Source organism: Podarcis raffonei, chromosome 4 (genome assembly GCF_027172205.1).
Source record: "Podarcis raffonei isolate rPodRaf1 chromosome 4, rPodRaf1.pri, whole genome shotgun sequence".
Classification (NCBI taxonomy): domain Eukaryota; kingdom Metazoa; phylum Chordata; class Lepidosauria; order Squamata; family Lacertidae; genus Podarcis; species Podarcis raffonei.
Window position 1 is genome coordinate 59,353,571 of NC_070605.1, and position 14,206 is coordinate 59,367,776.

Sequence of the window (14,206 nt, forward strand, 5' to 3'; positions counted from 1 at the left end):
CTTCACTATTCTTGAGACACACAATAAAACAAACAAGAACAATACTTCGGGGTGCAGGCATGTATTCCCACTGAAGACAGTGGCAAAGCTTAGGTTCCATTGATTTAAATTTGGATTCTGATTTTCTTTTCATCTGACACAGTGTGCATGGGAACTTTTTCAACTCAACAATCATGTTCCCAGGGCTGCATGCTAGTGGGATTAGATACAAAAGCAAGTGGAGCAATGAAGGTGACTCCTACTAATCTACAGTAGGCTACATTCCTGTCCTGCAAAAATCAGGTTACTCTGTTTGTGTGCAAGTGCACATGTGTGTCTGTGTGCCTCCATGCAGGCAAGCAAGAGGCATTATTGCAGTTCAATCACACATTCCAGCCAGGCATAAGCACTCAAGGAGAATGCAGAGCAGGGCCATGTTAGAGTTGCTGCAATAGAATCTCCGATCTGGACCTTGTGTAGAGTAGAAAATAATTTGCTCTCCCCCACAGAAATGAGTTTGCAAATAAACATTACAAGATTCAAAGGAACACATTGCTCTCAAACAAGCAAGCAATGAGGTCCTGTCTTCTTTTTAGTCCTTAATACAGTTCAATAAACTTTTCTCTCTCTGATCCTAGAGAGAGATCCTAAGCAATTTGCATCATCCTGCAACTTAGCCACTACTGCTACTGCTGTCGGCTTCATTGCTAACAAAGATGCTTAGTTCTCATTCCATCTCCTGCTGTGAGAGATCTGCAGCTGCTCAGGTTTCCAAGACAAGTCATTGATTAGTCTAAAGACTGAAACAGAAACATCCAACCTTTTATGCCACATTTGACAGAGTGAAACATCCCATGCCTAATGCAAACTTTATTTTTGCAAAATGTTTACCAACAGGATGCATACAAATGTTACATTTTATGCATATTAAACTGATATATACCTGAAGTATACCTGAAGGAGCATCTCCACCCCCACTGAGGTCCAGCTTCGAGGGCCTTCTGGCAGTTCCCTCCCTGTGAGAAGTGAGGTTACGGGGAACCAGGCAGAGGGCCTTCTCAGTAGCAGCGCTCGCCCTGTGGAATGCCCTCCCATCAGATGTCAAGGAAATAAACAACTATCTGACTTTTAGAAGACATCTGAAGACAACCCTGTTTAGGGACGTTTTTAATGTTTGATGTTTTATCGTGTTTGTAATATTCTGTTGGGAGCTGCCCAGAGTGGCTGGGGTATAAATAAATTGTTGTTGTTGTTGTTCTTTAACAGGCTGCTGAAAGGTTTAGTCTGGGATGGAGGTGTGGCCTTGGGAGGGGCTCATTGGCCAGATAGAGAGTTCTGGAGGACTGCACTTGGCCCTCAGCCATGACGTTCCTCACCCCAGATCTATAGAATATTCTACAGCAGGAGGTTAACTTTAAGAAAACAGTGATCTGTATGCAGTAGCCTAACATGTGGAAATCTCCTACATCTCATTTGTTTTTTTGTTCCCATTTAATGGAAAGGGTTCTGTACCAAGTGAAGCATTTTGTCTTGGCTTGCATCTTAAGCAGCTTAGAAGCACCTCTGATGGGTGTATTCAAAGCAAGCATTATAAATAAAGGAGTGCAAATATATTATGTACTGTACCAGGAATATGTTTTCCACACTCTAAAATGTCGCAAGCATCTTTTGGGTGGTAGCCCACTTATATAAATGCGACAGAAACTCTGTAGCAATCATAGTAAAGGTGTGACATTCTGTAATACTTGCAAGTCTGAGCTGAAGTCCTAGTTTAACGCTTGCAATACTGCAGGGGGGGACTGCATTTACTGGGGGCAGATTCTAACACTGCTGTTTAACACAATCAAAGGTTCACATATGCCAGTGATGGCCAACAACAGCTGGAGGGCCAAGTTTGGCCATCACTGATGGCCAACATCACTATGTGTAGGTGCATGAAGTTAGTTAACAGTGACCATATAGATGTGCATTTTGACTTTGAAAGAGCATGCATAGAGTGGGAAGCTGATTGTATGGGGAATAAAATACACTTTAATGCTCGAAACTGCTCAGTGTGACTGACTCTAAGGACTGACGGTCATAAACCTTTAGAATGTAAATTTTACATTGTATTTATTTAGTGTTCAGAGCACTTCATACAACCGAGGCCGAGACAGCAGTCTGACTAAGCTTTCCTAGCTGAATTCCTGACTGAGGGAGGATTTGAACCAGCTCAAAACTCAGATTTGGGACCACCAGACTCCCTTCCAGATAGTAAGTTCCCCCATGTTTGATTTTGAAGTGCACTGATCCAAAAATAGTGGAAGCAATACTACAAATAAGAGATACCAGAGGGTGGTTGGTTGCAAGGTTTGCTTTTGCAATAGTCTTTTGCAGTCCACTAGAGAGAGATATTTGCACATTTAAGACAACATATGTTCCATAATCCCCCTGAATACTTTCCCCTGCATTTGTCCAAAATGCAGTCTTAAGAATTAGCATTCTTCTTCTATTTAACAAGCCATTGCACATTTTAAAAACCTTTTTCCAGATCACCTGATTCTAACCAAAGTAAGAGAGAAAACTATTAACATAGCTTATCTGTTTCCTTTGCTGAACCTGTGAATAGCTGCTATAACCACTTCATGGGCATCCACAAGATAAAAACACTTAGTGCTAGGTTAGTCTAGTGCAGAGTATTTGACTTGAAGCCAGGAGGTCTGAGTTCAAATTCCCACTCAGATGGGCATATTTTGGTCACTTACTATCTCTTGGTAACCGACATACTATACATGTGTGTGTGTGTTTTGGAACTTGCATTATTTCATGTTTTATGGATATTCGTGATCCATACTCTGTTTTGTCTGTTTTCTGCTGAGGTGAGGCAGTCTATAGCAAATCCCCTACATTATCACTTCTTCTTTTTTCCCCTTTAATTTTTACTCAGAAACTTGAAGTGCATGTTCGATCTTCTTGTACATAAAGATATTCGTAACTCCACTGTCGGGTTTAACACTCTATTTGTAAGAATGGAAAACATTTCATTCTTAGGGAAGCAAGATAACCGAGGGTTAAATTTTTAAATCATGACACTTGATCAGAGCAGGTGGAACTTGGGAGTGACAGTCGTATAATGTAGGTGGGCAGACAGGTTCCTCCCTCACTGTGAAGCTGTGGGAAAAGCAGCTGGGTTCCCTGCAAAACCTGCTTTTATTAGGAAGGCAAACTTCCTTAATACTTAATCAGAAACTAATGGAAAGCATTTTCTGGTGGTTTACTAAGAACTTAGAGCAGAAGGTCTCATCAGGAACAAGACAACAAGGGAGAGGAGAGAAGACTACATGGCTCGAAAAAGGTCAGTATTTTCCTGGCATACCCTCAGGCAAAACACTTGCTTCATTCCAGTCTGCAATTTTTGTGGGTAGTAGCTGTTGAAACCATTTTTAACCAGTTCATTTGTACTGCAGAATTGTTCATTTAGAAGATAGTGAAGATCTAACAGCTCCCGTTTGATGAAACACATACAAAGACCTCCGGGGTGATATGTTGCGCTTTCCCCCCTAGAAAAATAGGTGCTGGTACTCACCATTAGGGACGCGGGTGGCGCTGTGGGTTAAACCACAGAGCCTAGGGCTTGCTGATCAGAAGGTCAGCAGTTCGAATCCCCAAGATGGGGTGAGCTTCTGTTGCTCGGTTCCTGCTCCTGCCACCCTAGCAGTTCAAAATCACGTCAAAGTGCAAGTAGATAAATAGGTACCACTCTGGTGGGAAGGTAAACGGCGTTTCCGTGCACTGCTCTGGTTCGCCAGAAGTGGCTTAATCATGCTGGCCACATGACCCGGAAGCTGTACACCGGCTCCCTCGGCCAGTAAAGTGAGATGAGTGCCGCAACACCAGAGTCATCCGCGACTGGACCTAACGTTCAGGGGTCCCTTTACCTTTACCTTTTACTCACCATTAAGTTGTGACAGTAAGTGCCACACTTTTTAACAGCAAGAAAAAGAGGTGCCGGTACTGCGTACCCTGGAGAAAAAACATTGGATATGTTATATCCATGATTCCAGGCAATAAAAGAATGGGCAGTCCTAATTTGTCTCTGAACAGCTATTTATTAACTATACCTATAGTTTCTTTCAGATGGAAGAAATAATATCTAGAACAGGCCAAGAGTCAAGCCATCGAGTTTAATATTCTGTTTCCATTAGTAGCTGGCCAGATATGACTGTAATAATTATTAATGACTGGCAATATTATTCCATCTACAGATCATATAGATAAAATTTATCTAATGCATTGGTGAATGTCATGAAGACCACATGACACAGTACCTTAACTTGCCAGAAAGAAGTGTCTTTTTTCAAAGCAGTGTGGCTGTATCTTAGGGAATGTTCCTTAGGTTGAAAGAAATGAGAGTTGTGAAAAGATGCCAAGTATCAGAGGCCTTGACTACCAGTCAAGGGGTAGGTGTAGCTCAGGTTCATAGTGTGGTACAATATTCAAGTGGCAGTCCACTGCAATTATTTTGCTGCCACCATGTGTGTGAGGTACAGGAGGGAGAATAGAGGGAGAGGGGGACTGTTGACAATTATCTTGCTTTCTGAAATCTCTTGCAAACCTGTTTCAAAGCCAAAAAAAAAAAAAAGATTAATTTTAGGGTGTGTAAATATATGTATGCATACAAACCTCTGAGAGGACCTAATCTCGGAAAGTAGTGCTGGAAAGGAAACTTCTGGGAAGTGAGGCACATTCCAGACTTGTCTTTATATGAGTGGCTGTGGATGACATTCCTGGCTGTGAGAAGGGAAATTGGCTTTGATCTTGTGAAATAGTCTTGAAATAGAAATCTCATATTGAGTCTATCACTTAAAGTGAGGTTGGTAGTAAATCTTATATCTGGAACTCAGCCTTAAATGAGGCTGCCAAGATCATGTACATTAATCAGAGACGGCCAATCCTTACCCTATACCATCAGCATACTTTGTGCAGCACTAAGCTAACTTTGGAGTAGGGCCGCCATTGAGTCTGGGGTGACATCAACATTTGCCCCATGGCTACTTCACTGAGACTGTCTCTAGATTTTGCAGGCTCTGCAACAAGCTCATTCTAATTTGGCTGCAGATGTCAGACTTCATTGGATATGTGACATCATCATGATACCAAATCAGACAGAAGCCAATGCTTCTGGATCACTCTCTGGTGTCTTGTGTATAAAAAGGGTAAGATGTCAGTCAGGAACAGGATGCTGCTGCAGCTGCTGGGAAGCAAGGTAAAAAATTGTCCCTGTTCACAGTCCTTCCACTCACATGGAGGAATATTTAATTGTAGCCTGCAAACAGAGTGGCACAGTTGGGAATTGTTCTCATCTCAGTCCTACTCTGAAGTGGCTACTGGCATGCTTTCAGGCATAAATCAAGAAAGTACCAGTTGGCATAGTCCCTAAAAGCTAAAAGACAGCTTTGTCTGCTATGGATTTGGAGAACTATGGGAAACCTTCTCTGGCACATCCTGTGTGTCTTAAAGGGACAGAAGGAAATGTTTGTTCTCAATTATAGCGCCAAGGTTACTGTTATTTGAAACACTTTGCGCTTTAGCCAAATAAGGCTCCTGGGCTGGGTTATGAAGAGCTGCCCTTAGGCTTAGAATCTAAGACATGACACAAAAGAAAAAGCAACAGGGAGGGACGAGGGAAAAGCAAACTCAGGCACTGGTTCTTATAACCATCAGCTGGAATGAAAGAAGTTCAAGGTGCAAAGTTGCTAGTCACCTAAGAGAGAGCCCTGCTTCCCTTCTCTCTATTAGATGTTGATGGAATGACTGCTGCCTGGTGAGTTAATAGGGGGAGGAGCCTGATGAAGCTACCTTCATATCAGTGCTGATAGTAAGCTTCCCTTCTCTCTCTCTCCTCCGGAGCCAGCAGTTATGGAACCCTTTCCCTTACAATCCTGCCTGTGCCCAAATCTTACTGTGTTTCAGAGCTAATAGAAGACTTTTAATTTGAACTTGCTCTCATTGGCTGGGGATGTTGCTATTTGTTGTTGATAGTTTGAAGGGGGGTGTTGTTTTATTGATCCATTTTGTAAGTATTTCTCCCAGGGATACTAGCTTTACATGCATAGAGACTTTGAGTGGTGCATTCAAATGTGCTGTTTTGTCCCCTGCATCATGATCTGATATAATCCAATTAAAACTAGATCATGGTCCGCCCCGCCCCCCGAATATTCAAATACACTCAAGGAATGCATATGAGTAAAAACTTGAAAGTATATCAATGCTTTTAGTTTTGTGGGACTTTTTGCAACATACTCTAACAGGCAGAAAAACAAAACAAGCTAAGTATTTCATAACAGGAAAAAGATTTAGATAATTCATGTCAAGTTGCCCAGATTTGGGGAGTGGTAATTGCTACCTAGAACATTATTTCTCCCCATGTGACCACAATATGTCCTCTGTCCAAGAGGGTATTTCCTGTTTTATGACAGCATTAAGGTGGATCCTTTAAGAATGACACATTTTATGAAATTTATAAAGTTCTCTAACAAGGCCTGCCTTTAGAATCACAATTTCTACTAAAATTTTGATTGTCTCCCCACCCCCAGTATAGCTAACAGCAGCTTTGGGTGATAATTAGATTGGGAAAACAGCGCAGGGCAAAGGATCAATCATGCATTGGGGACTGTCTCTGGTTTAGGATGGAGTCCACCAGAGATGCTTTTAAATTTTTTTTTAAATAGTGGAAGGTCAGATCACAGGTCTACCATATAGCTTGGAGCCCAGCACTGTCCATTTTAATTGAAATGAGGAACAATGTGCAATTACTCCACTCAATGGGCTCCACAGCAAAGTTATGCATACTACTGTGTGCAAATAAATCACCACAGATCCACCACAATAAGACACAGCAATATGCTGTCATTTCTTTTTAAGATTTATATCTTACCTTTTGCCTAATGCCTTAAGTGCAGTAATTCCATTATAAACCTTAATATTGAAAACATAAAACAAATGGTCTCCACAAGGAAAGATAGGAGAGGAGGAGTGGGGGGCAAAAATGTATAATTCCAAAATATTGCAAGGTGGGGAAGGCAAGGTCAGTTCAGCTGATTTAGGAGCAACTGTATGACCAGGTCTTTGTGTACCTGCCTTGGCACTACTGCACTACAGCAGTAGGTCTGACATATTTAAACCACAATTGTGTCACTCCATGTGCTTTCTACCTAGAACAAAAGTCACTCACCACTTCACAAGCCACCCATTTTGCCCACACCTGTTAGGGCATGTGTGAATAAGACGCCCAGATTTGGTCTAGGTGCATCCTCTCTACCACACCTCTTAAGATAACTGGTGCTGTTCTCAAATTCTTCAAATTACATTTTGGGGAGTAGAGGTCCTTGGGTATGGCAATTATCTGTTGCAATCAGAGTTCTCTGGACTAGTGCGAATGTCTATCTGGGAATGGGTGGGTGTCAAGATACGATGTAGATATGAACGAAGCAAACCTGAAATTCTTGGCTGATTGAGTCTATCGTATGATCTGTTGTCACCACTGATCACACGAACGTAGGAAGCTGCATTCTGTCAGGCAAAACTAGTTGTCTATCTCCAGAAGTCTTCAACCATCCTGGTTTTTTATAGGTCCAAGAGGCTCTCAAAACAATTTACAAGAGGTTCACATTCAAAAAAGATTTGCACATATAATCAGAAATAACATGTCACCAGGCTTATTAAGGCAGCCTTTCTTGGTCTTCTCTGCTGTTGCCAAACCCAAGTCTTCCTTTGATGGCAGTTCCCAGGTAGTAGTTTCCACTAAGGCAAGGGAGTGAGGCTGAGCAGCTGATGAAGTCAAGTCTTCCCCCTTCCCCCCATTTGTATTGTGGCAGTACTACCTATCTTCTACTGTTGAAAACCAATTCCAAGTAACAACTTACACTGTTTTTAAAGAGTTTCAGGTTCAGACTTTGCCAAGATTTGCAAAGAAATTTTCCACTTGTGAGTCAGTATGATTGGAAAAAAACTTTACCTTTATTCTCCAAAAAGAGTAAGCGGTTGGTAGAATGGCAAACACAATTCAACGTAAGAGAGTATAAAGTGATGTCTATGCACAAACTCCACGTAATTTCACATATACTCTCATGGGATCTAAACTGGTGGTGACTGACCAGGAAAAAGACCCTGCAGTCATAGTGAAGATGTTGACCAAGGGTGCAGCAATAGAGAACAAGGCAGATTCTATGCAAGGGTCCATTAGGAAAGGAATTGAAAATACAACAGCCAATATCATAATGCCATTATGCAAATCTATTGTGTGCCTGCACTTGGAGTAATGTGTACGATTCTGGTTGCCTCATCTCAAAAATGATATTGTGCAGCTGGGGAGAAAAAAATCCAAAAATTATAATCAAAATGATTAAAGAAATGAAGCAACTCCCCTATGAGGAAAGGTTTTTGAGTAAAGAGGAGAAAGAGTAGGACAGAAGTGTATAAAGTTACCGGTATGTATGATGTGGGAGAAGTGGGTAGAGAAATGTTTTTCTCCCTCATAACACTAAAACTAGAATACCACTTGCTGGGCGTCCAAAGTGGAGAGAGTGCTGTTGAGCTCTGCTCATGTACTTCCCATGTGGTTGGCTACTTTGAGAAGAGATTGTTGGAATTAAATGGGTCACTGGCCTGATCCTGCAGATTCTTTTTAGGTTCTTCATTTAGGGGCCAGCAATGACAGGGCTTAATGGAGTGTGGCACAGCCATTGCCACAACCCGTCTGGTTGTGCCAACATGACAAAGTGAGGGGACAGGAAAACTGCCTCTTTGTTATGCTAGCTCCTGGGCTGCTACACCAAAAAGGTCTGGATCAGGCCTGTTGTTGTCACATGATGGGCAGCAGTGCTGGCGCAGCTCCCCACCATGCTCTGTTTTGGGAATTTGGGATGCCACCTAGGCTTCCATCCCTCTGATTATTGGGTAGGTGTCTAGAGGCACTCCTCCTTAGCAGGTCCAGGAGCAACTGTTTGGATTGCTTTATCCAGGCATAGCAGCACAATCCACTGCATGTTTACTCAGAAGTCACCAAGCTCAATGGGACTCACTCTTGTAAGTAGGAGAGACTAGCCTAAACAATAGTCAAGATAAAATTTTCAATAAAGACAGTACAGCAGGATACAATGTACAGTGGACGCTTGGGTTGCGAAAGTGATCTGTGCGGGAGGCACGTTCGCAACCCGCAGCGTTCGAAATCTGCAGTGCTGCATCTGCACATGTGCGGGTTGCGATTTGGTGCTTCTGCACATGTGCAAAGCACGATTTAGCGCTTCTGTGCATGCGTGATCGCCAAAACCCAGAAGTAACCCGTTCTGGTACTTCCGGGTTTCGGTGTGTCTGTAACCCGAAAAAACGCAACCTGAAGCGTCTGTAACCGGAGGTATGACTGTAGATGTAACTGCAAGTCACCTTCCCATATGCAAAGATAACAAAGGGAGATCTTAGCTTGAAGACCAGGCTGCATGTCTGCAAGACATTTCATTTAAGCTCTTTTTCTTACAGCAAAAGTGTCATATACAGAAACAGTTGCACTACATATATAATTGCTGTGTCCATTTGCTTAAAGTTATTAATACGCAACTGCAGTTTGAACATATCCTGGGCAGAAAGGCACATCTGAACCATGTCTTTTGTGTACTCTTTCACTTCACAACAGTTTTATATAAATATCACAATTTCTCATTTTGCTTTCACGCTCTTGGGATATCAGATTCAGGAGTAGCACCCATAAAAGCTGCATTGGTTCATCTAGCCAAGCATTACCCAACCACTCCCACTGGCAGCAGCTTTCACAGGCTCTTAACTGAAGCTGTAGATTCCAGGAACTCCTGCACACAAAACACATACTCTTCCATTAAACTTCAGGCATGCTAAACTTAAGTGAGAGAGTAAAAGGAGAACTTTGTTTTGTGGTCACAGAGAAAGCATTTCACTCAACACTGGAGTGGCAGAGCCAGGAAGGGATCCACCACTTATTTCACAGCAAGGATGATATCTACTGCAGCATTATTTATCACAGTCTATATACCAAATAAATAAGTGAGCTTTTCTCATAGATAAATTCACCATATAAGATAAAGTATTACAAAATAGTGAGCAGACTTTTGAGTAAGCAAAAAAAGCTAGTTTGGTATTGAAGGCATAATGTCCACATAAGTAAAAAATACATTTTTGTTCTGTAGTCTTAGGGGTGTGACTACCAGCTCAGAGTTATGAATATTGTCATGAAGTACGCCTGTCTCCTGTTGCAGTCTAACAAGTATGCTTTAAACCCACCTTTTAAAAATAACTACATTCCTACTTAAGTCAAACATCCAACACAAGCATTTGGGGGAGTGGGGGTAAAGAACCCAAACTTGTATTTTAATAAAACAGCATCCAGAAACAAAAACACCCCGCAAGCTCTTCTCCCTCTTGCTTAACAAGGAAAATGCAAATGATTAATTAAATAGCCAACAATGTGCTGCCTTTCAACGACATCCAAAATCAGCTCCCCAAGGCGGCTTCCTCGCTTTCCTTGTGCGGATCCGAAGAAAACCTGTCCGGCTGCCCCGGTCAGGTACCTTAGCGCCAAAGAGGCACGCCCGGCTACATTACCTGTCCTTCCTCAGCCCCGTCTAACTTCTTGCACAAGCCAAACTGACTTCTTGTTCCCATAAAAACTAGTCACGGAGGACAGAAAACAGCGCTGAGAAGGAACCGCAGCTACTTCTTCGCAAACACTACACGCTGCTGCGCCGCGCCGCGCCAGGGAGCCGCTCTCACTTCTCCGCGCGAGCTCCTACAAGCCTCACTACGCTCTCCAAGCACAGGCTCCAAAGCTACTACAATGAAAGCCCGCCTGCCCGCCCCCCAGAAGAGCGCTACGGCGCCCCGCCTCATTTTCCCCTTCGCCTTCCCTATGACGTTAACACACCCGCGTCTGCGCAGAGCGCTCCCTTTGCGCCCCCTGGAGGGGAGTGTTGTGGGCGTGGCTCTGCGCGCGTTTCTGGCAAAGGACTTGTCAAATGGGGGAAGAGGGAGGGAGTGGGGGGGACGAGAGAACGGCCGGGCGGGGTGGGGAGGAGGCAGAGAAGAAGAAGAAGACTGCGCGCGCGCACTTCGAAGAAGGGAGCGCGCGCGCTGGCTCTGGGCGGTTGCGTGACTGATTAGAAAGGTGGCGGCGGCGGCGCGCCCGCCCTCCATTAAACAGCTTAGCGCGGCAGTTGCTTGGCGCGTGGTCGGAGCCGCGCCTGCCTCTCCCTCGCTCCCTCCTTGTGCGCGCGCGCGCGTTCTCTCTCTCTCTCTCTCTCTCTCTCTCTCCCCGGCCCCTTCGCGTGTGAGTGTGCACCAGTGGGGGAGGGGAGGCGAATGAGGCGGTTCTGCCTTCCGCCGGTTCATCTCCGTATCCATCCCCTCCGTGGTCCCTGCTCCACCCCGCCCGCCGCCGCCTGCCGGCATTAGCCTCCAGGGCCGCAGCGGTGGGGGAGCAAAGGGAAAAGGGTCGCGACGGACGGGGTGGGGAAAGGTGAGGACCTGGCGGCGGCGGCGGCGGCAGCGAGAGAGACGGAGAGAGACACGCGGGGAGGCTGAGGCCCACAGGAGGAAGGAACAAGGAGCGGCGGCTGAAGGGATTCCCGGCGTGGCCGTTGGAGCCTCCGGGGCGGATTTGGATCTGTGCGGCGTGAGGCGGCTGGGATTTAACGCGGTGGTGGCGGCGGCGCGTCGTGCGGGGAGCGCGGAGGGGATCGTGCCCGCGCCCCCTTCCCGCCTCGGCCGCCCGTGTGGCGAATTGCCCCCATCTGGACCATGGCCGACGACGACGTGCTCTTCGAGGATGTGTATGAGCTCTGCGAGGTGATCGGCAAGTAAGTGGCGGCGGGAGAGGCAAATGGCCGGGGGGGGGGGAATGAGAGGGAGGGCGAGAGAAAGAGACGGAGGCGACCGTGACCGAAGCAGCAAAGCCTCCTCCCCGACGGGAGGTGGTGGTGGGGAGAGAGATGCTCGGCTCCGTTCCCACCTGAGCTGCTGCTGCTGTTGCGGCCGCCGTGTCTGTCTGAGGCAGGGAAGGGGGAGAGAGGGACCGGCTCCATGGCGTTGGGGCTGAGTGACACGACAAGTGAATCCGCCGTGGCGCCCACGCGCTTTCACACGGTGGGGGAAGTGACTTGATAATGGGGGGGCTGTTTCTTTTTCTTCTCCTCCCTCCCCTCCCCCCCTCCTCGCCACCTTCGGGCACTCAGATTAAACCGGCTGTTTGCTCCTGCAGCTAACCTGGTTTTCTGCTTGCCCCGGTGTTGGCAGAGGTCTATGTGTGACCAGGAAGGTAGGCAAGGAAGGGATGAGGCGGGGGGTGTTTTCCCTCCACATCTTTCTGCTCTTGTGTGGAGTGCCTGGTATATTTGCACGCCAGGTGCCTTCCTGTGCTCTGCTGCATAATAGCCCAGCTCGTTAGCGACGATGTAAGTGACACTCAGGTAATGCTCAGTTTCTCTGTAAATATTTCTCTCCCCCACCCCCACCCACTTGGAATAATAATGATGAAGAGTGCAGAAGGAGATTTTTGCCTTTCTGGGGCTTATGCAACTGCTTTTAAATCGATGTTCAAGAGCTTGCATAAAACTGAAGTTGCAGCGGTTGCTAAACTGCCACTGCCTGTCTGTTTTGGAGTGACCAGTTTGGTAGGTTGTTTGAAAATGGCAGCTCAAGTCTTCTTAGTTTGTAACTTGTGCAATTCTGTGCTAGTGGAAAATAAAATTAATTATGATACTAAAAGGAAACAAAACACACTTTATTTTTCTTCATAGTTTTAGGTTAGTAGTGATACTGTGTTTTTTGTGAGCTTTCTACTTATTTTTATAGTTCTTGGTGATAAAACAAAAGTAGAATAAGATGCACCATTTTGAAAGAACAGGTAACTTTGCATATTGGAGTTAACTGAAGATGCTTTAGCACTTAGGTGGCTTTCCTATTACAGATTTTGAAAGGATAACTACATGGTGAGGAAAACGCCTTTGGAAATGATTTACCTGGGAGTAAGGTATGCTTCTGAGTATAGGATTGCACTGTTTTCTTTCATTCTAATTTTGCTATAATAGTTGTCAGATAGTTGTCTACTGTAAGACAATGCAGAAATAATATTTTTAGCATTTATTTTGTCATGTTTCCCTCAAAGTTTTCTTTTATGAAGCTAAAATTTGTGTCTGCTTGCTCAAAATATTTGAGGACATTTGGTCCTGTAACACCTTTTACCAAATACTTTATTGAATTGTGTGTGTTACAAGTGTCTCCCAACTCTTAATTATTAATTTGTCTATGGGAATACCAGTTTTTGAGAGATAATTTGGTTAGAACCCTAAAAGCATCAGTTATAAATTCATGTTTGCTCCATAGTTCTCAGATTCATTCATTCATTCATTCAACTTTGCTGCTCCAGTATACCATGTGATAGGGCTTTGTTTTGTTGTTTTTGCAATAAATGTGCTACCCCTCATGTATTTCCAAAAGGTTCTCCTCCTTCATTGGGAAGTTGCAGTCAATTAACACTATTTTGTATTTGAGGAAATGCAGAATTCCCTCTAGGTGACTCTAAGACTGACCTCTGAGGTCCTGCTCCCTGTCCTGCCACTGATAAATATCAGAAGGTGTTAGCGTTGGGAAAGGGCTTTTTCAGTTGTGGTCTCACACTTTTGGAACTTACTGGTATGATAACTTAATTTGGCCCTCTGTTAGGTTTTAAATATTTCTTAACCCTCTTTTTGCTCTACCAAACCTCTTCTTGGTTTTTAATGCTGGTTCTCTTTGTTCTAATTAGGTGCTGTTTTATGGGTTTTTATTTTAATGTCCTCGTTTCTAAACCATTTTCTGAAGGTTTGGCCCAAAAGGTGGATTGGGGTGGGTAGGTGTAACTTAATAAATAATGACAAATGGTGTAGCTTTGATCATAAGTGATGAATGAAGAAGTCCTAGATTCAGCCTTAGGTAAAGTTTATTAGGTGTTGTGAGACCATAGGCCTTGGGATTGGATTCACAGGAAGAAGAAGATATGGGGGGGGGTGAATTGGGGAAGCCTTATTTGTAAGAAAGCGACCTCCCCTTTCCACGCTGTCTTTAACCATTGTGCAAGAGGAAGCTGGGATGCCGGCTGTCCCCTCCGACCTTCCTAAAGAGCAGGGGTGGGCTTTGATCAGCCAGGAGGGAGGAGGCTGAGATGGCTCAGTTGGTAGAGCATGAG

The 14,206-nt window shown here is 44.6% G+C and overlaps 1 protein-coding gene across 11 annotated transcripts in view; it reads left to right on the forward strand.

Moving 5' to 3' along the window:
- The first annotated feature begins 11,122 nt into the window (after positions 1 to 11,122).
- The window catches only part of CASK (calcium/calmodulin dependent serine protein kinase), a 127,027-nt gene continuing 123,943 nt past the window's right edge, over positions 11,123 to 14,206 (forward strand). For 5 of the 11 annotated variants that reach the window (XM_053386885.1, XM_053386888.1, XM_053386891.1 and 2 more), the window contains exon 1: positions 11,124 to 11,840. In XM_053386885.1, coding sequence (XP_053242860.1) covers positions 11,782 to 11,840 — 59 coding nt within the window. In that variant the 5' untranslated portion in view covers positions 11,124 to 11,781. Of the gene's footprint in view, positions 11,841 to 12,949; positions 13,013 to 14,206 lie in introns of all 11 variants that reach the window. The other 6 variants (XM_053386882.1, XM_053386886.1, XM_053386889.1 and 3 more) reach the window with 3 other exon arrangements.